Source organism: Gambusia affinis, linkage group LG05 (genome assembly GCF_019740435.1).
Source record: "Gambusia affinis linkage group LG05, SWU_Gaff_1.0, whole genome shotgun sequence".
NCBI lineage: Eukaryota > Metazoa > Chordata > Actinopteri > Cyprinodontiformes > Poeciliidae > Gambusia > Gambusia affinis.
The window spans coordinates 17,128,724-17,155,450 of record NC_057872.1 but is presented as its reverse complement, the minus strand read 5'-3'; the positions used below and the strand labels follow the sequence as shown (position 1 = coordinate 17,155,450).

The window sequence follows — 26,727 nt, the reverse complement described above, 5'->3', positions numbered from 1 at the left end:
GGCACCTTGTATGGTAAAATCAGTGAAAAATATGAATCAGAAACTGAACTGTACATAGTTCATGAGTTAATTATGGTTTTCCAACGACTTTCAAAACCAGTTTAGAGAAAGTACCGTAAGCAAGTCTGGCTTCTGGAGTATAATTAAAAAGTGTTGATCCGTAGTTGAAAACAGGCATAATCCTGGCTTATTTAGGATTACTTGTATTTGTTATGTTCTCATTAGTGTTAATTTACAGTTATAGTTAGGTGAATAATACAGCTGCCTTGGTGCTAATTTAGAACTTATGGTTGTAATACATCATATCATGGAAATAACTCCACAAAATGAAAAAGATAAAAAAATAAATAACTGTGCTTATTTTATTGATCAGGTAAACTGCAGAATCAATAAATTGAGGCTAAGAAGTTGACTAATGCATAATATTTCTACAAAAGTAAACTACACCTTCTGTTTATTGCATGTAGCTTTTCTGTAGCAAAAACCACCACCTGAGTGCTTATGCTAATATCATAAATTTAAAACACTGGAATTTTAATTTTAAATGTCAGTTGCATTTAAGACAAACTGGAAGTTTGCTCATGAAAATTAGCTTAAATAATGTTCTTTGGGTAAAATGTTGTTTTTCTTCTTTTTTTTTCTGCTCATCTTTGCAGTTTCCAGATTTCAGACGGACAGCTGGAGAGCCCAGGAGTTTGTTATCACAGAGAACAGTTTTGTGGAGGAGGAGGAAGCTGAAGTTATGTAACAAAGTCAGACACACGATCATCTACATTCCATCGTAATCTTAAAACAAGATGGGCTGTAAAATTATTTCCTATTAAAATTAATAACACAATTTAAGCCAACGACAGATTTAGAAAATATGTTTAATCCTTCAAATCAGACATAAAAACATCACCACCACATACTGTAACTGAAAGATGGCAGGAGAACAGGCAGTTCATGTTGTATGAGAAGGCATTTCCGTGACTTATATGTACATATGCACATTTATACACCATAAAAATATAGTAATTGAAGCATATAGGACAACCAGCAACACTGGCTCGTAAGCCATTTGAAACATTCATGTAGAAAAACAATGGAAGAGCCAGAAACATGGAGAGAATATTGTATCACAATCTAAACATGAAATATAAAATGTGAAATTGTCAAATAGTCTCCCTTTATAGGCATTAAAAGCTATAAAGTTTCAGACATCCGTCAGTCAGTTTACAATCATCAACAGCAAATAACCTTTCATCATCTCAACCTACAACAATCGATTGCATAAATAAATAAACCCCACAGGGCTGAGAGGTGGCAGATTGCAGTTTGTATTGTATTACTTCAACTTTGTAGTGTCTTCACCTGCCTGCATCCTCAGAGCACCAAAGGATGTTTCTATTGTGCCATAGTGTGGTAGAAAATCTCAGACTTGGTCTTCATCCCGAACCCAACAACCACATATTTTAAGAAAGAGGATAAAAAACATTTAAAAAAAACCCCCAACAAACAAAACACAACATATTAAAGTTGTGGAAAACACATTACGAACTTCTTCTCAAATCAGAATCAGATATTTGGAGTATTATTTTGGTGGCTGTCTGACTCTCAGCCAATGCAACTAAATAGATGTGTTTCAAATGGTTAATATTTAACATTTCAGCATAAATACTTGAAGCACATCATCCACGGAACACAATGGTGGGAAATAGCAGGTCCTAAAGCGCTACCACAGCTGTAGAATATAGAAGTTTTACAGGAATGTGGAATTATCATTTGAAATGTCTCAAGACTATAAATTCAACTGTATGATGAAGAAAAACAGTTTAAAAAAAATCTACTGGATTCACAATAGATTCAGCATTTCAGAAATGAAATGGTTCAGGAGGAAAACAAACATCCAGTTTCATTATAAACCCTTAAAACACAGGTTACCTCTGTGTTATCATGTAAAAAACACAGAAACCCAAGTAGGAGTGGATCACACATTCTTCAACTCAGGCGCACTCTTCATGTGTCCGCTCTGCTTCTCTCTTTGGTGCCATGAATACAAAAGACTTACACCTATACCCTCAACTCTGCATGTATGAACGCGGCCATTTTGCTTCTCTTGATTAGTTTCTCCTGCTCCCTCTTGCCTGCATAGAGCACATGCTTCAGACAATAACAGGAAATGAGATGATGGCAAGTTTTGCTACAGTCACTAAGTAGTAAATCTAATTTCAGCAACAGACGTCCCTTCTGAAAACTAACATGAATAATTAGCTTTATTCATGTTCTAAACATGAATAAACGTCACTGTTCTAAACAATAAAGGAAACCAAATTTGTGTGTATCAACACCGAGGCTTTTAAAATACATTAATCTTTAGGATTTTTGAATCAGGTTCTTTTAAAGGTTACAAGCAGCAAAGGTGATTTAGTGTCTGATTTCATGTAACATAAATGAATATTATTAAAGTAGCATTCACATAGATGTTTTGATTGAAACCCAGAAGATTTTCCCTCAGACTTCCTGGTACTTTCTATTTTATCCTGGCTGTTGCTCACCGACATTTTGCTCAGAAGCTGAACAACCCCCCCCAAAAAAAACCAAAAACAAAACAAACAAAAAAAGCATGATTTTCAGCAATAAATTGAGTACATTTTATATCACATACAAAGTCATTAAAACATTGACGTAATGGAGTAATTGTGAAAAAATTTTGTTGTTAATAAATGCCAACCTTTTGATTCAGTCTCAATACAGCTAAGGGGATTTTAAGAATTACTTAAGCTAAATGAGTTACTTCCTCATCATCCCCTGCTGACAATAACAAACTGTGATCGAGTTAATAAAACTTTATTACAGTTTAAACTTAATAGAAACTATAAGCTGTGAATGAGCTACCATAATATGACATGAAAAACATACAACTAATTAAAATTGCTGCGGCACGCTTCCTCTACAAATTCACACCCAACAAATTCTGCTATATAAAGAAAAATCTCAAAGTCTAGATGAGTCTTTATTGATATTTTTTAGATTGTACTTGTTTTAAGACCTTTTAAGAAATCCTCTTTGCTCTTGGATCCTCTCAGACAAGCACTTAGCTTCAACCTCTACGACCAACTAATCTGGATTTATACTAAATAAAGATGCCAAGACAGTTATCTACTGCAGGTAAGTTATTTACTGCTTGCAACCTTTTAGCAGAACCTCATTTCTAAAACTCTTCCCATCAACTCACGGTTAGGAATATTGGTCTAAGACTCACTGTCATTTCTGTAACCAGCAGAAAAGACTCCTGTTTGAAGTCAGGAGAAACAAAAATCAACCCCACTGGCAACTAGTGTTTGCATTAAAATCTGAAACTCTTGTAAACCCTCACAACTGACTGGTTAGTTAGGACATACAAATGGCAGTTTGATGAACATCAACAGTAGTGATAAGGCAGGTTCTGTGTGCAACTACATCACTAACCTTCAACAACATCAGCTATACATAAAAACGTCAAAGAAAAACACACAAGGCACAGACATGACAGGTAGAAAATAACTTAAAATGACTACAATTCTCTATATATAAAATCATTAATTTACCAGCATCTACTATCCAGCCAGGATGCAAACACTTTGCACTGTAGTCCTTCCTACTTCAGCATATCTGGCCACTAGGGGCGCAACAATACATAACCTGTAATTTTATTACCAATGTTTATATGAGAAACCCATCTTATCCACCAATCTTATTGATCTCCACAAAGGTTTGAAAATCAACCACTTTCCCATTTTGCTCTGCTGTGAGAGAGGACTGACTGTCAGACCCGCCCATTAGGTCTGGTTTGCACAGGCAAGGTTAACATTAACCACCCACCGTTACTAACTTAAGAACTTTGTTGCTATATTTAGCAACTTTTAAGAAAAAAAAATTTGGTATTTTGAATCGGGAGATCAGACTTTTTAAAGATCGGTGACCAGCCAGAAAACTACAATCGGTGCATCCCTAGTGGCCACATGAGAACTGGGAGGATTTTTCGGTTGCTAAAAATGTGGCAAGACTGATTCTACTTCAGAAGAACGTAAAAATACATTCATCAATGGAAAATGTCTTGATAGTACCACTGAGGCTTCTACAAGAATAATTTAACCCATGAAACTAAACTTATGTCCTCAGGTTTGGTTCGACAGGACCCGCTCCAGCCTCTTACTCCGATTCCATACAAATACTGTACACAGATAACAATAGGGAAGAAATGCATATGTGATTGTGGAGTCAAGCAGCAAGTGTTGATTGAATGGTTTCTATTAACTACATTGTCTGTTCAGAGTGTCTTTACTGATCAGAGGTACAGAGGATGTGATGTCACATATTTGCTCCCTCCATCCACAGAGGTTTGCCCTTCAAGTGCTCTGAGCTCAGTGTGCTTCTGCTGGATTATCTGCACAATCACATCTCTTTTGTCTACAACAGAAAGGAGGACTTGCTTCATTACAATAAACAAGGGACCAAAGCTTTTCTCTGGGACAGCTGTGGACAAACAGCTGTCCAGGCTGTGTGTTCAAACGTGAATACACAGCCTGTGAAGCCTGAAGCCGTCCACTTCTTTACATTACGGCTCTCCTTGTTGTTCACGGAGCGGCTCAAGTCTATACTGAAGGTTGACTAAATAACACAGGAGCTAAGGAGGGGTGTCTTGGACAGATGACTTTCATTCATGTTGGTCTTACTTCCAACCGCCTCGTCGCATCCAGAAGTGCCTCATCTTCATAGATGTGGCCAGGTTTGTTTTTTTTTTTCTTTTTTCTGTTCTTCTTCACTGTGACATATAAACTGCTGTTAGTAACCTCTTCGTAAACTATCACTGCTTTAAGAAAAACGTGGAAAGACACCAGTTTAGACTTACAAAACAGATGTTAGTCTCTGGGATGATGTCGGAGAGAGAAACTACCTCTTCATTTCCAGACAGGTTGGTTGAATTATCAGCGGCCCCTTCCGCCCCCAAACTGGAACAGAGAGAATGCAATTAATAATGAGGTGAAATGAAATGACTCACACAGGCAAGTGAAAAGCAAAGCAAAGCACTTAGTATTAACCCTTCAAGAGACAGTTTGCCGGCACAAACTGCTCAACTTTCCTTTCTGCAGGCTATGTAGAAATGAGATGGAGGTGGATACACAACCTGCTATAAGCAGCTGGAAAATTAAACCACTTGTGATGGATGGACATAAAACCTTTTGCTAGATGATTACTACAGCGACTACAACAAACAACATTAAACAAAATGCTACTTAAACTATTATTATTGTCGGAGGAGCATAATCTTTCACTAAAAAATAGATATTCTTTATTTGAATATTTATTCAATAAGGGAAAAACAATCCCATGTTAAGAAATGTGCTGCTTAAAATCTCCAGCAGCATAAATGTGTTGGCTCTTATAAACTCTTAAATTGATGAATTTATAGAAAGTTTTCACCAGTAATCCCTCTTCCCCAGTAGAACCAATGTAACATGACACAAGAGGAATTTTTTAGGATACTGTGATGGCACTCTGATGTTCAGTTGAGTCACAGGTTAATTTGGTTTGGTTCAATTTAAAATTACATTTTAATTTTAAATTGAAATCAAAGTCTAAGAGACTTTGATTTGCTGCCATGGTTACACAGGGTGAGGTATTACATGGATTTAAAAGTTTCATATCACATATATGTAATCACTTCCAACCTTTGGCATACTTTGTCCCTAATCTTCGATGGAAAATCTGTTTGCTTTCACAAAATAAACAAACAATGGCAGTTAAGTCTTTGAGTGTATACCTGTCGGAGGTTCCCTGGTCATGATCTGTGTTTGCTGATTTGTGTACTTCTACTCCAACGGACCTGCGGAGAAATGTCACTCAGACCAGAAGCAGCTGAAAGAGCAACGATAGAGAAAAGGTTCTACCGTAGCGGAGGAGAGGCAGAGCCTCCTCCAGTGCTGCCTAGAGATGAGGTGGATAGATTGGCCTCAGCATCAGCTGGATTGTCTGCTGGCGGAGGAGTCCTAGGTACCAGATCTGGTTTGTCTGACTGAACACCTAACAACCAAAGAAAGAACAAACACTCCAATTTCCAAAGCCAGTGTAATGGGTGCAGAAACGGGTATAAATGAAAGTGAGTAGGTAGATACAGGAGAGAAGATAGAGCAACTGTGATAACAACACTGAGGTCTTACCGGTCTCAGCCTCTGACTCTGTGCTTTTAAAATGGCTGTGATAGACTAGTCTGGAGTCACCAGCAGACTGTCCTGCTGTGTGGGAGAGTGGAGTGGGACCCACCAAGGTGGGGGCTCGTCTAAGCCCACCCTGACCTCCACCACGACTCTTCTTAGAAGGTGACGGCTTCACTGAAGGAGCGATTGGCCACAAGATTACGAATCAATATAAACAAAGCAACAGCCAAACTTAGGTTTAGTTAAACACAAAGATCCTTACGTGGAATTTTCTTGAAAACTGTGTTGCACATAAACTGCTGGAAACGTTCCGCATAGAAACCAGGTCTGTGAACTGAAACAGTGTCCTGAAATGAGACGTAACCCATAAAGCAAATGAACACATCAAATTTGACCATTCTGTTATACCTGTTTTTTTTCCAAAGCTCTTCAAAATGACTTCGCAGGATATTTTTAGGTCTAGTCAAATTCAACCAGACTGGAGCCAGGCTTGATCCCCAAGCAAGATTCAGTTGTGATAAAGATTTGTATTAGCATTGTATGTTTTAATACTGTTACGGCCCAAGGCTGTAAGGCCAATACATATATCAAAATTTTGTGTCATGTTCCTGTAAGATATTGTTCAACTGTCCACTCTTTGAATGTCTCGGTCTTTTAGTGACTTGCCTAAAGAAAGATTCTTGCCGTTGATTCCGTGGGTCCAAATCCCAAGTGAGTAACCAGTAAAGCATCTAACCAACTGGGCCAAAACCAACAGCCTTACAGTCAAACAGCTGCTTGTGCCAACAGTTTTTCCATCAGGCGATTGGGGGAAACTGCACACCAATAGTGATCCAGTTGATTCTGAGAGTGAGCAGTCTGATTTTCTATTACAGTAAAGCTCTGTCTTCTTCTTCTATTGCGGCTCATTTGCTGTTGAAAGCTGACCGGTCAAAAGAGGTTCAGGTTTCTTTGAATTGTTCCATCAGCTTTCCTCTCTCGGATAAACATTATGTAGTACAACCAGGTCAGTTAAAGTCTCATATGTTAGGTTCCTGAGAAATCAATGAACTTTTGATAAATCTTAGATTTAAACAAATTAATATTTTCAACAATTAATTCCCTAGTGATAAAGCGCCCCTTTAATCTGTGGCAAAGGGTTGTAGATTAGAATTAGTGTTAAAGACAGGATCCTAGAGTACTGCGGCGCAGCTCCTGATTGCAAGGGGTTAGTTTTTCATTGTGTTTCTTTTACTAAATTAAATCATTGGTAAACACATCTTGAAGTGATTCATAAAAATACTGAAGCTTTTACCATCAGCAAGCAGGTAGTTTAATTGCAGTTCATCACATTGAGGTTCTTACCCCATCGTGGACCAGTGCTTTCCAGGAGTGTTCCAACTTCTTAATAAACCTGAATAACATTACCATAATAAAACTGGTGAGAGCTTTTAAAGAAATTAAATGCATTCTTGTTCTTAAGAACAAATAATTTAGTCATTTAAAAAGAATTCAACACCTACCTGTAGGACTGGAGAATGTCAATAATGCCAATGTAAATGAGTAACCTCTCTCCTTTCACATTGCGAGCCGGAATTCCTCCCACACTGTTAAGTCAAGATCAGAACAATACATTTCATAGCTCCACATTTTAGCACAAAAGCTGAGATCTGCTGGTAGCTACACTTACTGGTCTTCTGAATCCAGAGCTCCTTTTCCTCGAGCTTCGCCCTGGATGGACTCCATGGCGGTACAGTACAAACTCTTCTGGGCTTGTGGTCGACGCTGATCAGGAGTCACTGGACCTTCCAGGGCCACGCTGTCCCCAGAATTACCTCCGCTGCGCTCACGCTCTCGACTTGCTTGTTCCATGTTGTGGATGCCCATCAACAAACTGTAGTCCATGATCTTGAAACTCTGCAGAAGCTGCAAGAAATGAACCAACAGAATGAATTAGCTGTACTCAGTAAAGAAAATTCCCCAAGAGAGGAGAAAAGCACTTAAACAACAGTTGCAAATTGATGAGCTGATGACTGGTAATGCATCTGTTCCTAACCAGCTTCAAATATGCTGTAATATAACTTACATATAAAACTAAGTTCTGTTCAAACACTGTTGAAGCTATGCAGGGCAGAAACTTCCCTGTCTGGTTATAAAATAAAATAACTTTAGATATTGTCTTTCAGAGTACTAGAAAGGAAAAATAGGACATCGTTAGAAGCACGTAAAATGGATAAACCACTTACTTAAATCAAAGCTAAAGGTATTAAAGTCACTATAATGGATATGTCTGACATCTTAGCTGCTCTACCGCACAGAAAATAAAACTTGTGTTCATGTTCTAAGTTCTTTTTTAAAGGTCCCCAAGATAAAAATTATGTCTGGTTGAACCAGCTTCATTTAAATGGCTCAAAAGTCTAAATAAATCCTGACCATTTAAAAAACTAGGTATCGAGGAATACAGTGGACCCCCAGCTGTTTGCTGCTTTACAAACACCAACCAAGAGCACATCAAGCACTGCGCTGTTATTTCAGCTTCCCAAGCAGTATTTTCTTCAGAATATATAAGATATAAACTATAGAAAAGAAATCATGAATATGTAGAGTTTTTATGACTATCATGGGAGTCACGTTCCACAGAAAATTCATCAAATTCTGAATAGAAAGAGGTTCACTGCACAAAGTCTAGGTAAACTGCGAAAATCCTACGCTTGAAACAAAATTACTGAATACGAGTATCTGGAAAACTTAGAATCTTAGTTTCATTCAAACAATGACTCTTGTCCAAATCAGTCAAAAATGTTAATAAATACCCCAACTAGCTGAGATTGGAACGGGACATGCCTTGCTGGCCAGTCAGGGTTCTTTTTTTTATATATATAAAGTTGTCCAAAAAAGAACAAGAAACAGAACAAAACTAGGGAAACAAAGAAAAGCAATGGAAAAAGAGCCATCTAATGAAATCACTACAAAACAAGCAACTCCAGTAATTCATGCTCAATTTTCCACACTGGCATTCAAAGAGAATTGTTGGAAAAACTCACTCAGCACATTAACCCAATTATTTCCCAACATAAATCTTTGGTTCACCACGGTATAAAAGAACTATGTTGGCAATGAAGTCTCTGTCTGTGTAATAATAATGTATTCTGCTGTCAATATGTGAGCTCGGTCAGTATTCTTCAGAGCACGATCCTTGAATAATAATCAGTCAACAAAAACAAGTGTCTCTGTGAGACTCACCAAGCAGTCCCTCTGAATAGTCTTGCATAAGGCATTGTAGTTGTCAGCTTCCAGCAGCAAACCGTCAGGCATGTCCTGGATAAAATCCAGGTCTTTGTAAGTAGGAACAGCTTTTTCTCTTTCCTTAGGAGAAGCTCGTCTCTTATAGGTGGAGCCCTTCAAGTCGTATTTTAGGTGCATGGGAATGATCCGGGGAAGAAGGTTATTCATTACAACAATGCGGATATTCTTCCCCCCGGCCTGAACGCAGTACAGTCCATAGAATTTAGGCAGCAGGGTGCGCTTGTTTTGGTTTATATTCTGGAAAAGATTTAAAAAAAAAATACCTTTAATCTTTTTACACCATGTACAACCCAAATATACCAAATAAGATGTTTTCCCCTTCGTATATGAACACATTAAAAGGACCAAGGGTAGTAAGTAATTTTCTAGCAAATTGTTCAGATTGCCGCAGGGGCAGCGAGTACCAGAAGAGGCAACTGTACCCAAAATTAAAAACAACTGGACAAACTGCATTCCTCGAAACAGTAATAGTTAATACAATAATAATAATAATCTACTATCCTGTAAACACTGTAAAGACTCACCATGAAATAACCTGGTAAGAGCTTCTGAAGAAATTCTGCCTCTTTGTGTTGAACTGTCTTGATGATAAACTCATCGTCACTAGAAACATAGAAGATGGATCCACTGGCTCCCGGGTTTGACAACTCGATTAGTGGCTCATTACACAAGGAATACTTTAACACAAATGAAAATGTCTGTCATTATCTGAAAAACACTTTAAATCTACGCCAAACAATTGTAACAGAGATAAAAACTGTTTCTTCCTCATACTGCCAGTTTTGGAATAAGTAAAAAAAAATGTAAATGATTAATTCAATTTATATAATAATTAAGATAGAATTTAGATTTAGCTAAAAGTACTTTCAAACTAAAAGCTAAACACCATTGAAGAATCGCTGAAGGCTTAAGAAAAGCTGTAGCTGTGAAAACGGCAGGATGAGCTTTGTTCCAGTACTGACCAGGTAGTCATCTGGCCGAATGCCAAACATTTCTCTGAAGTATCGGAAAGCAATAGGAGCGTAGGTCTTAAAGCGGAAGTCGCTGTAGTGATGAGCGGGTGTCAGGTTACTCCCTTCACTGGAAAACAAACGAGATACGGAGAGATGACATTAGATTCAATTTAAATGATAAGAAAACCAAAAAAAAAGACATTTTTTCCTAGATATTTTGCTTAAAATTTTTCACCAACCTGGGAAAGAAAATGCTTTCAACCACCACAAAGTCCTGCATGAGAACATCTCGTTCTGCCTTTTGGCTTAGGCTGCCAACTGTGTGAGCAATGCCCAATTGGATTGCTCCCTTTAGGGCAGATGACGTGGTCTAAAGAGGTCAGAAAGGAAAACACAGTTAGCAATGGAACAAACAATATTTCACCCCTCTCAAGTCTTATTTTTAAATAAGACTTGAGTTTCCAGTCACAAATATAAATATCTAATATATTTATGGAATTACACAAAGGGTTTTTCTTTTCTATTCTTGCTCAATGTTGCAGGTGGCAATAGACAGAATTGAATGAACCTTTTTGTACGTGGTCTCTCCGGTGGTGGTCTCAACACCCCGGTGCCCGATGGTCTTCTTCATACTTTGAGTTGTGCTTGAAGAACCAGGCAACTGTACAGCAAGAGAAAGAAAAAAGAATCTGTCTCAGTGAAATGTCTGTGTAAACATATAGATGTTAAGGGGTGTAAACTTCAGGACAGACTTATTAAACATAATTTACAAATCCACAAAGACCTGCGAAGCCATTAGCTAAATAACCAAATAAAGACTTTATTTGTCTGACACAGTATCATTAATAGTTATAACAGGTCACCATTAAAACAGTCACACCGCCTTTTGGAGCCATTAAGCATAAATGTGGTTTACAAAAGCAATGCTGTGGCTCTAATAAAAGACTACAGCTATATAACACATCTTTTGTCTCTATTTCAACACCAATAAAATTTTGGTGTCAGAAGTTTAAAGTCTCTGTTGCATCACAAAAGCAGGCTTTATTTTGTTTAACTCTACTTTGAGTTCCATTTGAGTCTTGACGAGATTGTCTAACAATCCAGGTAAATATCTGCAGAAGTTTATTAAACACTTTTTAGCGTCATGTGAAAACAATCAGATATTTCTCCAGGTTGTCTAACTTTCACTAAGTCTGTGTTTGGGTGACACATGACAGATGTTCAGAAGTCGTCTTAAACCAAACAGCAGACCTGAGAGGCAGCAGCATCCTGCAGGATTAAATTGTAATGATTAAATTTTAAATTTATGTCAGGAACTGATATAGACAGGACTGTTTATTTACTCTCCTGTGCAGTACATATATTTTCTTACAAAGTCATTTTATGTAGAAAAGACTAAAACCTATTGCATGTCTTTTAATTTGTCTTTTTGACAAATCAACATAACTCATCTACATATGTGTAATCACAAGCGTTTTTGGTAACAAATAATGTGGTAATGCTGTAAAATAAGAAATTCTGAAATAAAAAGAAGAAAAAACCCACTTCCCACTGCAATGCCTTAAAAATGTCAATTTCTCATGACTACTAAACAAGTTCTGGAATCCTTACCTCTGCAGGGGCCATTTTCCGAATGCTGCTGGCCCCTAAAAAATACAAAAAAAAGTTTGTTTATGACATGCAATCTCTGGAACGACTAAAAACAAACTCAGCTTAAAAGCTTTTGTCATTAAAGAATCCATTAACGTCCGAATACAAGACCCTCTGCTCATTAATTAGGAGGGCTATTTCCAGTGACGGCTGATGACTATTTGGGTAATGACGAGTCCAGACCTAAATGCGGCCACAGTTACTGACTGCTCCATCTGATACGTCAGATCTATGTGAATTGGAGCTACTTCTCCCCTGTGATGACTGCTCCACATTCATCTGCTCCCGGAGGATGTGTGTCAGCATCACTATGACTTCAGAGAAATGGCTGCTGCCTACCTTTAGAGTCCTGCAAAACTGGCTTTCATCACTTAGAGGAACTCCATAATGGCAAATATATTTCAAATTCTTAAAAATTCCCCAAATAAAGCCACCTAGTCAATAAAAGAAGTGTAAGAGCTGTATGCTATAAGTACAAACAAGCTGTATGTTATGCCCAACAACTAGTGAAGAACTGTATTTAGACACTTTAACTTATACTTTAACTAGATATCAGAAGTGAAATTCCAGCACTAATGTTTGTGAGGTCATACAACTTTGTCCTTACATAAACTTGTTTCGCAAACTTACTCCATCGCCCACTGTTCAATCCCCTGTAACCTGTAACCAATGGCAACATCTACTCCAAAGCTACACAGACGCTGGTCAAAATGTATACAAAAACAATGATGACTGAAAAAATCAGACACTCAAAGCTAGAAAAATTATCAAAAATGTGTTCTATCCGATGCATATTTCAGCAAAACAAGACAAATCACAGAATATCATGCTCCTTGTCTCGGTTATCAAGGACACACTGCAATCCGGCGGGAAACAATGAGCATCAGTCTGCCCACATTCCCCATTATTATGTAAAACACACTGCATCACCAGTACCAATGCATCTTCTGCTCAAACACACAGAGAATCACTGAATCACACCCATGCCGGTACCTCGCTGCAGAGCTCTCCTCCAGAATTGAGTCCTTATATCTGTGAAGCAGGACACAGTCAGCCTAAACTGGCTCGTTCTTGTGAGTAGGAAGGCAATACTGATTATATTTAAAAATAAAACACTTTGGGTTTGAAAAGTATAGGAGTAAGCAACCGCTCAAAACAGTGAAATGACCAAAACTGCATAAGTGTGAAGGGGCAAAATGATGTGCGCCTGCTGAAAACAACTAGATTTCTTGTAGAACAGCAGTGAAGGTGGTAAATGTGGTTAGAGTTCGTCCCGCAATCAGTGGGTAGGTGGTTCGATTGCCTCACCATCCGCCTTTGTTGTTGTGTCCTTGGGCAAGACACTTCACCCGTCTTGCCTGCTGGTGGTGCTCCAAGGGCCCAGTGGCACCACCACCAGCATGGCAGTCAGACTGCCTCTGTTCTGGGCAGCTGTGGCTACATTGTAGTAGCTTACTACTGTGTGTGTATATGATAACGCACTATACAAGTACAGGCCATTTACCATTTATTTGCAAAGAGGTCTTGTTATATTTTTGGTAATGTGTATACATAGCTAGTTTTACTGCTTTGCTCAAATGCCGAAGTGAAATTCATTAATAATACACAAAGAAGAACTGATTTGAGAAAGAAATTAAACTAACCCAACTGCTTAACAATGGATTCTGCTCATCAGTGGCAAGCCTAAGGGCAAAAGACAAACCATCTGTTCCTCTTCATCTACTAAAGTCTCTGCCAGCATTGATCACAAGAACCCTGCAGCTAAAGAATAATATAGGACATGCTTTTAATGTCCTTTCCAGCCAATGAGGAGCCTGTAAATGTAATGTTTCTTGGCCCAAAATAGGAAACAAGGTCAGTGAGTACTGGAAGAGAAACTACATTATGTTACTGTCACTCAAGGTTATGAAACTGAGTGCCTGACAGTTTGATGCATCTTGTTTTTGAACAGTGTTTGGGACCAAGCCATGCAGGAGCCACATGGAGTGTTTTTAAGACACTATTTTTAATCACAGATTCAAACTGGGTGGATACCAGTTCAGAGTGACTCCACAACACGCAGGGAAAATAACTAACTGGGACTCAGGAAGTCTAACTTCTCATGATAGGGAGAATAAACCATCATAATCTGATGCGGGCTACAGTTTAAAACATTTTAGTTACAACTTAGAGAAAACATACCGATTACTTATTCCTTATTTATTTAATTTAAACTTTGTTGTCAAAGCTACTTGTGCTGAAATCAGTGATCCAGGATTAAAGTTGAAACAGCTGAACAAAAAAAAGGGAGTGATTACATGTAATAATGGTGAAAGCATGTGTTGCTAGTTAAAGGATTGTAGGAAATCAATAATAATCGATATCCATTAGATGATACACCATGTCAACTGTGAAACCTCAGAGGAAAATAACGGACCCGGAGGCAGGATGTGACAAATGTAGAGCGGATTTTTCCTTTACCACAGATCGAAAACCAGTGAGGAACATGAGGCGTTAATGTGAATATTTAAGTTACGAAGAAACTATGATTTATAAGTAGCTTTATTATTGAGTTTATCCTTTTGCCGAGGATGCTTCATTACCCTTATAAGGTAAACGTCACCACCGGCTTAGTGAAAATGGTCCTAGATATTTATTTTTATTATCAAAAACATACTGCGTCTTTGTATGCAGAAAAAAGCGGGTTTGAAACAATGGAAGGATATAGTGAATACAAAAAAACACGCTTCGCTCATGTTAATTACCTACGCAGCTAACTAAGCTAGCTATCACTCCGTTCATTTGTTCTGATGAAATCTCCCATGCTAACTGGCTACATGCTAACTCAAAAAGCCATAACTACCATGTGGAATTATTTTCATAATCACATAACGCTCCCTCTTCCTGCTTACATCTCAGTTTTCAGATAACAAAGGAGGAAGATAAATTGACACGTTACCTGTCGGGACTGTTGATCCCGAGTCTGCTGTTTCAGCAGTCGCCATTACGCCTGGACCATCACAAACTGCAGCTACGGTTGAATTCTGATCCCTGCACACCGGCGCCCCCAGCGGACAGACGTGAAATATATTTTTATTTTGCTGCATTTAAACCCAAGAAAAAATATTTTATAAAGAAAGAATATTTAGTTCAATTGTAGTAACCTCCAGAGCTTTGATAAAGTTATTTTATTAATACTATTGCTAATAATACTAATAATAATGTATTACTATATTCAAATTGTATAATTACTAGATCAGAACATATTACATAAATATATAAAAATTTCACAACTGTAAAATATAATATAAAGGATCAATATATTAATATTATGTATGACCACAATGTTCAATACTTAATAATATGTACAGTACTTTAGTTTCTAATTCAGAGTCCTACCAACTTTCTACAGTGCAGATAAGAAATTTTAACACTATCATTGTAAGTCAATGTCACATTTTTATTCAAATGTTCTCCTTTCAAGGTGGGATAATAACACAACAAATAATATCAATGACTCCAGAAGTTTAATACGATCCAGTTTTAGTACCCTGAGCAAGAAGCTGTAGAGCTACTTCAGTGACTGCTGCAAAGAAGTTAGTAGACTCGTCCTCCCAGCTGTTGTTACACTCTATAACTATCACTGTGATACTACATAGAATGAAAGTGATAAAAGACAATAAGTGCTGGAAATGTTTCTAAAGTATTTACTTTAGGAAGAAAAAGAAAAAATTCTTCCTAAAGTAGAAATTTTAGGACGAACTGCATTTAGGACTGTAAATGCAAATAGGTCAGTCCCTTCTAGTTAAACTTTCAAGAACACAGCATCAACTGTGATGTGGGGCAGCATCAAAATGAGTCAGTTTCTGACCATTGGTCAGATATGCAAAAACAATTATACCTAGACCATGTTGATGGCATCAAAAAGCCTATAGCCAACGCATAGTTTGCTAAGGGACATTTTTTGTTAAATTATTGGCTGTACACACATATTTATACACATACAGACATATTTAGGTCCGTATGTATTATTTGGATCTTGTGTGGATTAGAGAAAATCCAAAAGAAATTTAATCTTTGTGAACCCAATTTTTTCTTTTTCAGTATTTTTAGTACAAGATGTTAAAAATATCAATAATTCCTAACTACTACAATGAGGAATGTATGCAAACTTCTCATAAGCACTTTATGTCACTCACACAATCCAGGATTTAAAATGTCAAGTCACTCACAACAAACCCAAATAAGATTCAAATGTGTTTTTATTAAACTGTCAGATAAAAATCCACATAAAATTCAGTTTGTAACATCTTTTTAAGGTTTCACCAAAACATCTAAGTTGAATAAATTCAAATATGCATAGAGCAGCAACAAAGAGTAATCAGTGTTTCAGCAACAGAGACGAGAGTCTGATTAGAAACTATGTATTAAAAATCATTCAGTTTTATTTGTTCTTGTAGCAAAGCTTTTCATGTGATGATAATTTTACACCAGCAGTAGATGTAGCAACAAAGTGATCTACATTTTTAATATCCCTTCAGTATTTGTTTGTGCTCAGTGACTGTAAACCACCTCTGGAGCAAGCTTACAATTTCCAGAAATGGGTACTTCCCTGCCAGTGTTGAATGCATTTAAGGGATGGGGCATATCTTCTTCTTCTTTTGGCCCTTCTTAGTCACTTTGGTGATGGCTTTCATGACATTTTTGCTGAGGCACTGTGGAATCTCTTCACGCGAAGTCGTCTTGCAGCAGCGGCGAACAGCAGGAGAGCCAGACTTGTTTGATGAACACAGACTCTGGGATATTTCTGCAAGCTGATTTGATTGAGAGAAAAAGTCCATATGGAAAGTATAAGAAATTCAGGTATAGATTATTAATTAACACAAGAAAACGTTTTAGTGTGAATAGTTTTTTAACTAATTCCTTTAGATTAGGTCCTTTAAACTTACATTTAGCTCAAAACAACTGCTTCTGTCTTGCTCCGGCAGGGGGCAGCATCGAGTCTTCAGTTGAAAACCGACAGGAAATCTGCACACAGGTCACGTTGTTATTGATATCACCAAATTCTTACTGCTTATACAAGTACAGCTAAAAAAAAATAATTGAGAAGTTGATTTATCTTAGCAAATTAATTTATTTATTTGTCATTCAATACATTCATATTTATTTCTTTTTTTCATCAAAAGAAATAAATATGAGTGTATGATCTTCTGCATTCAGATCATACTATACATTCTCTATGATTTTAAGCTCAGGTCAGTTTTCTGACTAATCAAGGGGTAAAGCAGCCATGTAAGCGGGTTTTGGTACTTATGGTAGTAAGGACAGGTGGCAAGTCCTGAAGGAAAATAAAATCAGCATCTTTATAAAGCTTGTCAGAGGAGGGAAGCATGAAAATCTCTACAATTTCCTGTAGGCAGCTGTGCTGACCTTGGGGTTGATAAAAACAAACTGGGCTAACACCCAGTACATGACAAGACTGTAAATCCTCACTGACAGAGAAACCTTCACACTTGACCTTGTATTTTGCGCCTTCCCTTCGTTCTTTCAAAGTTACTCACTTTAAATTCCAAATTAAATGAAACAGGTAATAAAATTTACTTCTACCTGAAAAGAGGACTTTGGATTTTAGCCCCTTGGACCAGGTTAGACAATACTGACGTTGTCTCTGGTGCTGAACTAGCTTAAACTCAAGGAATCCAATGGTTGTAGTCCATCTTTTGTGGTCGCTCTCAAAGGCCTGACTCCAGTTGTGAATTTTCCCTAAACTCTTTAATAAATTTTGCTTTACAATTCTCTCAATCCTTGGCAACTCTTGTTGCTGGTGCATCTTTTTTCTACCAAGCTGTTTCCTTCCACTCAACTTTCTATTAATATACTTAGATACAGCACTCTGTGAACAAGCAGCTTTTTTACTGCTTGTGTTTCTTGTGTCCTTGTGGACGGTGTGAATGACTCTCTGGTAGACACCTGGTAAATTTGCGATCTTTATCATGACTTCGGAGGCCATAGCAGAACATTTCTGTATGACACATCTTTTTATTAGTTTCATAAAAAACTTAAATCTTTTGAGAAACACAATTTTGAAGTTTTTAAACTATGCCTCTGGAAATTAAAATTTACGCTTGAAATAGGTCAATCATAAAACCTCTATGACCTTCAGTTTTAGAAAGTAAATCACTAAAATTATTTTACTTTTTGTCAAGCTTTAAATATTTAAGATTCATCAATATTGATTTTCTGCAATAGTGGAATAAATACAGAAAAAAAAACAGAAACCCCCCAGAATGTACTGCAGTCCCACCTGTTGTTGATAATCTGGGTGTGACACATCTTGTTCAGTGTGGGTTCCTCGGCAGCAGATGTCGTGTTATAAAGTGGATCTGAAGAAATTGACTGGAAACAACTGTACTGATCATCTGCCTGACAACACTCCTGTCCACCATTCCTAACCGAGCAGTACCTATTAAGCTCCTCACGCCACTGAAACAAAACCAGAAATTTCCATCAAAATCATTCAGTTGACATAAAGTGTATTTTGAAAGCTTCTTGTACCTTCTGTTCGGCACAGTTGAGCGCTCCATTCTTCTTTCTGCAGCACATCTTGAATCTCTTTTCCAGGCGGTTCATGGTCTTCACCTGATGGGCCAGCAGCTCGTAGCCTGAGCGCGGCAGACACTTGGTTGTGTAGAGAGGCCGGCGTTTCTGGTTGCCACACAGTGACTCAATGTTCTCTGTTGTAGGCCTTCCAGGAGGAAAGTTGATGTCAATTTTTTGGGAAGTAGGTGTGTTGAGTTCTGCCATTTCTCCACGTAGGGCTCTTATATTAGGTTCACTCATTTGAATCCTGCAAAACAAGTGGCACAAATCCAAATATTTCTTCATTCAAGCTATATAAAGTTAATAAAAAAGAGAACTGTGTTTTGCAATTTGTCTCACTTCCCATTCTACCATGACATATTATTCCTAGAGACTCCTCATTTGAGTTATCTGTTATTTGATGAGGCTGACGTTATGCTGTGAGCTGATCATTTGGCACAACTTTCAGAATGTTTTTTTATTTAAGACACTTAATTTCATTACGCCTACAGGCCGCCTGTCTGGTTTCTATTCCTGCAATCACATCAAAATGAGGTATTCTAGATCTAATGGCCTAAATAAACAATATGTCAAATTAAAACCACAAACATTAATGTACTTTATAGGCCAACACAGTGTAGTACATAATTGTACTACACTGTACAATTATGTACAGTGAAGCAGAAGAAAAATGATACAAGGTTAAAATAATACAAATAAAAATCAGAAGCAGAAAATCTCCATTCAGCAGTCAAGAGGATCATGGTAACTCTTGAGAAGCTGCAGAGACTTGCAGGACTCTGTCAGCAGGAGAATCATTACTTAACCTTTACTTATTTACTAAGAGAAAAGGCCATTGTTGAAAGAAAGCCATAAGAAGCATGTGGAACAAGGCGATCTGGTAGGAAGAGAGCAAATTTGAACTGCTTAGCATGAACGCAAAAGGTTCTGTGTTCGTTTCAGCACGCTGTGCCCAGGCCTCTGCATTTTGAATCTAGTTCTCTAGATACTACAACTATTGTAGTTTAAATGTTGGAAAGAATTGACTCAGAGGCGAACAGCATCCAAATGTATGCCACATTTGGATGTTCGTTTCTAAAAAAAAAAAATAAAAATAAAATTGACTAAAAATCACACTGAAGTTTGTGGTTTTAAGGTGATAAAATGTGAAAAATGTACAGTGAGTGGCATTCCTGTTGACAGACCTGGGGCAGTTGTTTAGGTTGAAGTGGAAGTTTTGTGAAGAGCCAACCTCCCTCACAGGTAACTCCTCTGATGGCTTGTAGTTGGGATTTTGAGCGTCATCATTGAAACAGCTCAGTCTGCTCATTCCTCTCTGCCTGCAGCATTCATAGAGCCGATCTTTCACAGATGAATCGTCCTCACAGAACAGCTCAACTGAATGCTCCCACTGGAGAAAGTGCAGACAAAATACTGAATGTTGACATGCTGTAAAAAGCAAATGCTAATGGAAAATTCGCAGCATGGAGACATTTTGTTGCACAGCATCCCGGGAAACATTTTGAAGATAAGAGGCACATTTTACCCAAATGTTTTAGCAGAAAGAAAATCCTCAATGTCAGGGAAGTGTTATGCTTCTTTTCATATTCACATTAATTCAAGTTCAAAAAGTTAAAAATCTATTCAAGGAGTAAAGTTCAACATCAGCTCATGCTCATCATTTTAAATTGCATCAAGATGCATTGATTGCAAAACAACAGACAAAGCACGTCATTTGATTGAAAAACTTGCTGAGTCTGCTGTTACAAAAAACTTACCGCTTGTGTTGCACAACACAGCGTCCCGACAGTCCCCCATGTCTGGTTCCCTTTGCAGCATGTGCGGAACCACGACTCCGCATTATTGACAGCTGTGGCCATGCGCTTTTGTTTGCTAAAACCAGAAGGAGGAAAGTAAGAGTCTGGGTAGCGAGGCCGATGGTCGGCGTGAACACAGATGGCCTGGATGTTGTCAGGTGTCGGTCGGCCGAGGGGAAACTGGACAGTATAACCTTGCGCAGGAGGGAAAGAACGGGGCCGAAAACTAGGTCGACCTTTGAGGAAAAGACAAACAGCGGGCAGTTAGCTGTTTTGTTGTTGGAGGTGTTGCACGGTGAGTGAGTAAAACCAAAGACAAAGCAGAAAATTCATACCTCTTGGTCTTGGTTTACCATCTGATGCAGAAGGTTTTGATCACAAGAAGAAAAAAAAAGCATACCCTGTTATGCTGGATGATTAGGATGGATGGATGCATGTGATTAAGACATCAAAGGTTATTTACCTGTTCTCTCCACTGTGAATAAAAAGCGGAAGAAAATTGTAGTATTTGTTTTGTTATACAGGAAAACAAGAGCTTTTTAAAGACTGTAAGAAGATAAACTGTACCGCCAATATTTAGAAGCTCTGACAAATCTACTTCCCTCTGCAGCATGAATGAATCTGGTTCCTCCAGAACTGAAAAACACATTTGATTTCAAAAAGACTTTTTATATACCATTGCATTTTAACTGGTTAAAAAAAAGACCAGAGACAACATAATGTGAAAAACACAAAACACATTCCGAAAGAGCCACTAAATTCCATAGATTAAATGTACACCAGATGGCAAAAATAAATGTATGAGTAAATAAGGTGGATCACCCAAAACAGCACCCCAGTCACATAACTTGTCATTAATGGCTTCTTGAAATGATAGAAATGATGACGAAATTTTTCTTTAGGCCATTAAATAATTCTTGTCATAATATCTTTTGTAAGCCAAACAGTCCCTGCTTAGGATCTCCAGGCCAGCATGGGGAGCCCACAGAACTTGTTTTCTTGTTATTTACAGCATCTTTATCAAAATTTATTCAACTTTTAAAATATTTTATTATTTTTTTATTTAAAGTACAATATATATTTTGAATTAAATTTACATCAACCGGTTCTTCAATTAATTTAAAATAGAAATTTAACAATTGTAAACATCCAAACTGAAATTCTAATAGACCGATGGTTAAGTCATTCGACTAATACCTTGTAAATACAAAAGTGCATTCTCTTTTTTTTTTTTTTTTGGCTTGTGTCATATTTAATGCCTATTGCAACTGTTGCAGTCAATCAAACTTGGCTGGTCTTGTTTACTCCCGTGAGTTGAGACAAGGAATTGACCGCAAGAATAAATGGGTGAGTCAGAGAAACAGTCCAAACTTATGTCCAGATCCCTCTTTCTAAAGATTTAACCAAAGAGTTATTTTTCTAACAGATAAACAAATCCACTGGTAGGATTGTCAGTCAGTTTAGGGAACTATTTTTTATCTTGCTGGATGAGCAGAGTGTAGAAATAATTTTTCAATTCAAAATGTTAAACTCATAGATTATATAAATCCATACACCACAGTAATATACTTAATTTGTTTGTTTCTGAAGATTTCAGGTTATGTCTTAAAGCAAATGAAAACCTTAATTTTTGTTCCTCATAGAATAAAGATTATTACAAAAGATAAAAAAGGAAAAGATAAATACTTTTTAAAACTGAAATTCAACGTTCTGGCCGACAAAATCATGAGGACTTGTCCATCCGACAGGCATAGACACCCTCCTAAAGATTGCTAAATGAACTAGCAAAAAGAAAATGCAAAACACCAAACTCAGCAATGCAGATGAGTCAAAGTTTGCTACTAAAGCAACCTGAATTCCCTGAAAACCTCAGGTTAATCAACTTCATGTCAGACTACAGCCAAAAAGAGCCACAACCATTCTCTACTATTGGTTCAGTCAACAAAATTAACAAAAAAACATAATCATAAATAACATAAATAATCAGTGTCACTCCATGTGTCATGAAGGGAAACACACCTTGACTGGGGAAGTCAGGGGATATTGTGACCTCACGCTGAAGACAAGTTTCAGCATCTGGAAAATGGTAAACAGAAGGAATGAAAAACGTTATGTAACATGAGCTGTTTTGATGCCAATTACTGCATAACAGACTGCTTGTAATTCTCCACTGAATAAAATGCAGAGCCAACACAAGAAGTCTACATTTTTTTAAAAGAACATTTAGGCTTTTATAAAATCATTATTCTAACAAAAAAGCTGAAATACAAAAATTTATAAGTAAAAATATATATCCGAATATATACATTTCAGAAGACTAAAAATATACATAAGTTTGGAGGAAAGATAACGTCTAACAAGTACTTTTTTTGTTATGTCTTGATCCAACATGAAGACTCTCTCTGCTGTTGTGACTAACAAATATGGAGTTCTGCCAGGAAGCACAACAACTCTAAGAAAAGAGGGGGGAAACATCCGGACCAACCTTTGCAGGCTGAGCTCAGCAACACCAAGAGCGACGCGGCGGCAAAAACTAACGCCCAGGAGGAGCCCATGATCGTGTCCGTCCCGCTTCAAGTCTCCTGCTGTACGGAGAGGAATATCCTGACCCAGTTATTATGGCAGGTCAGAGGCCGCCCAGGAAACAGCCCGGTCCGTTAATTGGTCCGACAGAAGATGCTGCGCTGTCTGTCTGTCTGTCTGTCCGTCAGTCTGAGAGCTCAACCCTTCTGCAACCCGACACACGTTTTCACGGTAGCAGCTGGAGCAGCAGAGGCGGAGTGGGGAGAACTTGGGGATGGGAGGGAAGTTTTACAGCATGACTCATAAGAAATCTTTTTAGATGCAGGATTTGGTTGGATTAAAAACTGAGAACCCTCTATGTTAAAAGGAAGCATGTCTGAACCTGTCTCTTGTTCTACGTTTGATCAGGCTGGTCATTAAGCATTCAACAGGTACTTCATCCCAAATCCTAGTCTACATCATTGTGGGCTTCTCATAGGTTCACGCACAACACTTGAGTTAAACGGAGGCATGCACGGATGTATCAAAGACACGTCTTCCTTTTGTGGCATCATGAAGGAAATCAGCCAAGCTTTAAGAATTGTGTCTTTGTGTCGATCTGGTCTAACCCAGGGTACAATTTCCAGATACCTTCATCTGTTTAAACAATTGCATGGGAATGTCTGGCAATCATGATGCTCAGGAAGCAGATGAGTTCTGTCCAAGAGATTAAAGTAGTTTGATATGAAATGTGTGTAAGTTTCACAACAAAGCCAAAATGGCCTTGTGAAGCCATTAGTTCTTTATCTAGATCACATCAACATGTGCTGAAAAGTTGCTCAGAGAGGAAGAAGCCATAAGCCACCATAAAAAACTAGATGTAATGATCCTCGTGTTTATATGGGTAATTCCTTAGTTCTTTCTTGTTTACTACTCGTTGTGTTTTTGTGCAACAAGCCCTCTAGGGACAAATTTTTCTTTTGCACTACCTTGCAATACTTTTGGGTTCCCTCATAATGAGCTTGCTGCAATATTTGCTGGTCTATTTTATATGTAGTCACAAATGTCAATTTAAAATTTCAAATATATACACATATAAAGAGCCTCAGTGAAAACGTGTTTATTCTTAACTCTTTGGTGCAAAAAAATTTATTGAAAATTGATTCATTCACTGCATGTTTATGTCTGTTTGTGCAAGGTTGAGATGGAAACGGCCCTTTAAACCATTCAGGCTACCAACACAAAGAAAGCACAAACAAAACTGTCAGATGACTCATTACCCCGTGATAATAACTCGGAAATAGTCCAAATAGTTTGGATGTATTTTTTTTCTTTCTTTCCTACTTTTGGAAAGTTTCTGTTTATATTATAGGTTGGTGGTGCATTTCTATCCTAAAGAAAAAGATAGAAAACTTAAGATATTTCACAACAAGATATTAAGATACATGAAAAAACCTCATGAAATCAGCACATTATTGCGAGAGAACTCAATAATGTAACGCAAAAGAAAACAATTTCCAAATGTCCCCTAGAGTAGTTTTTGGTTTAGACATTTTTTTTCTTAGCAGATCCCGTTATGTTCTGCGTTCATCCTTTCCTTTCTTTGGTCTACCTGATCTGCTTCTTTGTCAGTTGTACCACAATTCCCTGATTAGTCATTATCATTTATCTTTATACCTAGACAATTATAGAAAATTTTGATATTAGGAGATAATCAATACTATAACACCAAACAGATAATAAACCAGTTGCCATTAAAGCCTTTTTGCTTGATGTTTTAGTATGAAAAAAAATGTCCCATTTCTGTTCAGATTCTGTTTCTGTTTACCAGGTTTGTCAGTAATTCAGTACATTTATACACAGACCCTTTACATGTTGTGCTATTTGAAGGCAGTAATGTGAAAATCATCATGTCATGCTTATTTTTCAGCTATTAAAAATCTCTTCAATTCTAAAGGCAGTGGTAGTTTCATGAATCTGTCTTCTATTTATTTGCTTCCCTTCATTGCTAAAGCCCTGAATTTAACTCCAAGGTTATTGCGACCTCCACATAACACAAGTCAAACCAAAGAAAAACTTTTCAGATGTCAGCAGTTGTTTAGCAAATGTCCCACACTTTGTTTTCTAATGGGCAGATTTCAAAGTGGGAGGAGGTTCCTGTTTCCTTTTCTGCCCTTCCCACAACATAATCCAGACATCAGGATCAAACGTCTGGCTTGGTGTTGAGTTGGGGAGTCCCGAAGCTGTACAGATCGGTTGAAATCCTTTTATGAGCTCGGTGGGTACAAAATAATAAACAACTCTTAAAACACGGATGTGCTCAAAGTCTACAGGTTCTCAGTATTCTTTATCTCCACTTGTTTGGGACATTTTTAGAAGCTGACATTTAGATTTGCCTTCTCTTTTTCAGAAATATGAGCTCCTCAGGGAAAACATTACTTTTTCCTCATATCCTGTACAATTCAAATAAAAAAACAAATCTATCAGTAAGGAAAAAACTTAACATTTAAAAAGCTGTAATAACCTCACTGCACAGGTTTGCACCGTTCAAGCAGCTGTTTACTCAATTTCAGAATTCAATCTTCCATCCGCATACCACAGCTTGAAATGATAATCACTATGCTATGGACAAGTCCTCTATCTATTTGACACCTGAAGGTCAGATAGATAGCAACATTTTCAAATATTTATAATGTTGCTCTTGTGCAAAACACACTGCTAGGCAAGGGAAGATTCTTGGTATTTGTATTTGTATTTTAGCAACAAAAATTCAAAGTGCTTTACTTGATGGAGATGTCCAAAATTACGTCACAGTGGCAGAGTGTGGGAAAGTAAAAAATAGCTAGAATACAGAGTAAAAGGAATGATGTTCCAGTTAATGGGGGTTTTAGTTTTGAGTTTAAGGAACTCTATTTTTCAGCAGTTTTCTGGAAGTTTGACTTTCCAAGAACCTGTATTTAAGAAAGTTTATAAATGAAATGAAAAGTGAAAAATCCCTTACACTGTATTCCAAATTACACTAAGCTTGTTGTACGTAAAGCATTAATTTCTACTTTATGTTGTGGTTTGTTTGACTTCAACACCAAACTGCCGCATGTTTATGTACTAAGCTGGGAAAACTCTAAACTCGCTTCTCAACTGAGGGCATTCCTAACACATCTTGTTTTACTTTAAGGTCCTCGAGTTTATCTTCTCTCTAGAAGAACTTTTACTTTACTTGGTTCAACTTTGTTTTCTTACTTTGCTCCTTAGTTATTTAATAATTTTCAGGGTAGGCAAAAGTATAATGTCTTTCTTCTCTGAGGCACCGCATAACTCTTTTTAAATGGTTTCTGTAACTGAATATTGTATTATATATAATCTAACTTATGTGAAGTCTTATTTTACTTATAGTGTCATACCTTCGTTTCCTTATCTTCCCATACAAACTCAAGCATCCGCCAATAAAAACATAAAGGAAGCTTATCGGAGTGAATGGAAAAATGGAGGATCTAAATACAGGGCAATCCTGGAAGAAAATATGTTAAAGGTTGCAAAAGACTTAATACTGAGCTGGAGGTTCATCTACAGCAGGAAAATAACACTAAACACCCAAACAAAGCAACAGATGAAAGGATGTTAATGTGATTTAGTAAAGTCCAGCTGAAGATCTGTTGCACAACTTGAAAGTGAACATTCACATCTTCTCCATCCACTCTGTCTGAGGTCGAGATATTTTACAAAGAAAATGTAGCCAAGAAAACATTAAAATACAGTCTGTAGATTTGTAAAACTGGAGGAGAG

At 37.4% G+C, this 26,727-nt stretch overlaps 2 protein-coding genes across 4 annotated transcripts; both read right to left on the bottom strand.

The window, feature by feature from the left end:
- Positions 1-850: 850 nt before the first annotated feature.
- Positions 851-15,087, bottom strand: LOC122831793 (phosphatidylinositol 4-phosphate 5-kinase type-1 alpha-like). Of its 2 annotated transcripts, XM_044118267.1 has the most exons (17): positions 15,006-15,081; positions 13,061-13,099; positions 12,029-12,063; positions 10,986-11,078; positions 10,657-10,787; positions 10,427-10,544; positions 9,989-10,141; positions 9,402-9,701; positions 7,849-8,084; positions 7,682-7,765; positions 7,524-7,572; positions 6,442-6,526; positions 6,183-6,353; positions 5,913-6,045; positions 5,786-5,848; positions 4,874-4,973; positions 851-4,786 (listed from the first exon to the last, which is right to left on the bottom strand). In XM_044118267.1, the coding sequence occupies exons 1-17, from the start codon at positions 15,049-15,051 to the stop codon at positions 4,784-4,786; spliced, it is 1,839 nt and encodes a 612-aa protein (XP_043974202.1). In that variant the 5' UTR covers positions 15,052-15,081; the 3' UTR covers positions 851-4,783. The 2 variants fall into 2 exon arrangements, with proteins under 2 accessions (XP_043974202.1, XP_043974203.1); XM_044118268.1 differs by lacking the exon at positions 13,061-13,099 and having other exon boundaries at positions 15,006-15,087.
- Positions 15,088-16,290: 1,203 nt separating this feature from the next.
- LOC122830609 (extracellular matrix protein 1-like) lies at positions 16,291-23,202 on the bottom strand. Of its 2 annotated transcripts, XM_044116090.1 has the most exons (11): positions 22,928-23,201; positions 22,462-22,518; positions 21,010-21,078; positions 20,906-20,917; positions 20,778-20,798; positions 20,404-20,678; positions 19,831-20,036; positions 18,602-18,893; positions 18,351-18,529; positions 16,996-17,074; positions 16,291-16,860 (listed from the first exon to the last, which is right to left on the bottom strand). In XM_044116090.1, exons 1-11 carry the CDS (start codon positions 22,995-22,997, stop codon positions 16,678-16,680), a joined length of 1,443 nt encoding a protein of 480 aa, XP_043972025.1. In that variant the 5' UTR covers positions 22,998-23,201; the 3' UTR covers positions 16,291-16,677. The 2 variants fall into 2 exon arrangements, with proteins under 2 accessions (XP_043972025.1, XP_043972026.1); XM_044116091.1 differs by lacking the exon at positions 22,462-22,518 and having other exon boundaries at positions 22,928-23,202.
- Positions 23,203-26,727: the final 3,525 nt, after the last annotated feature.

Excerpts from the sequence above, each read along its gene's own strand:
- LOC122831793 (XM_044118267.1), bottom strand. The coding sequence starts at position 15,051 with ATGGCGACTGCTGAAACAGCAGACTCGGGATCAACAGTCCCGACAG. Across the intron at positions 7,573-7,681 it reads GACATTCTCCAGTCCTACAG|GTTTATTAAGAAGTTGGAAC; the intron begins GTAGGTGTTGAA and ends AATGTTATTCAG. Across the intron at positions 6,527-7,523 it reads AAGCACTGGTCCACGATGGG|GACACTGTTTCAGTTCACAG; the intron begins GTAAGAACCTCA and ends GTCTCATTTCAG.
- LOC122830609 (XM_044116090.1), bottom strand. The coding sequence starts at position 22,997 with ATGGGCTCCTCCTGGGCGTTAGTTTTTGCCGCCGCGTCGCTCTTGGTG. Across the intron at positions 20,679-20,777 it reads TGGTAAACCAAGACCAAGAG|GTCGACCTAGTTTTCGGCCC; the intron begins GTATGAATTTTC and ends TTTTCCTCAAAG. Across the intron at positions 18,530-18,601 it reads TCAACTGTGCCGAACAGAAG|TGGCGTGAGGAGCTTAATAG; the intron begins GTACAAGAAGCT and ends GTTTTGTTTCAG.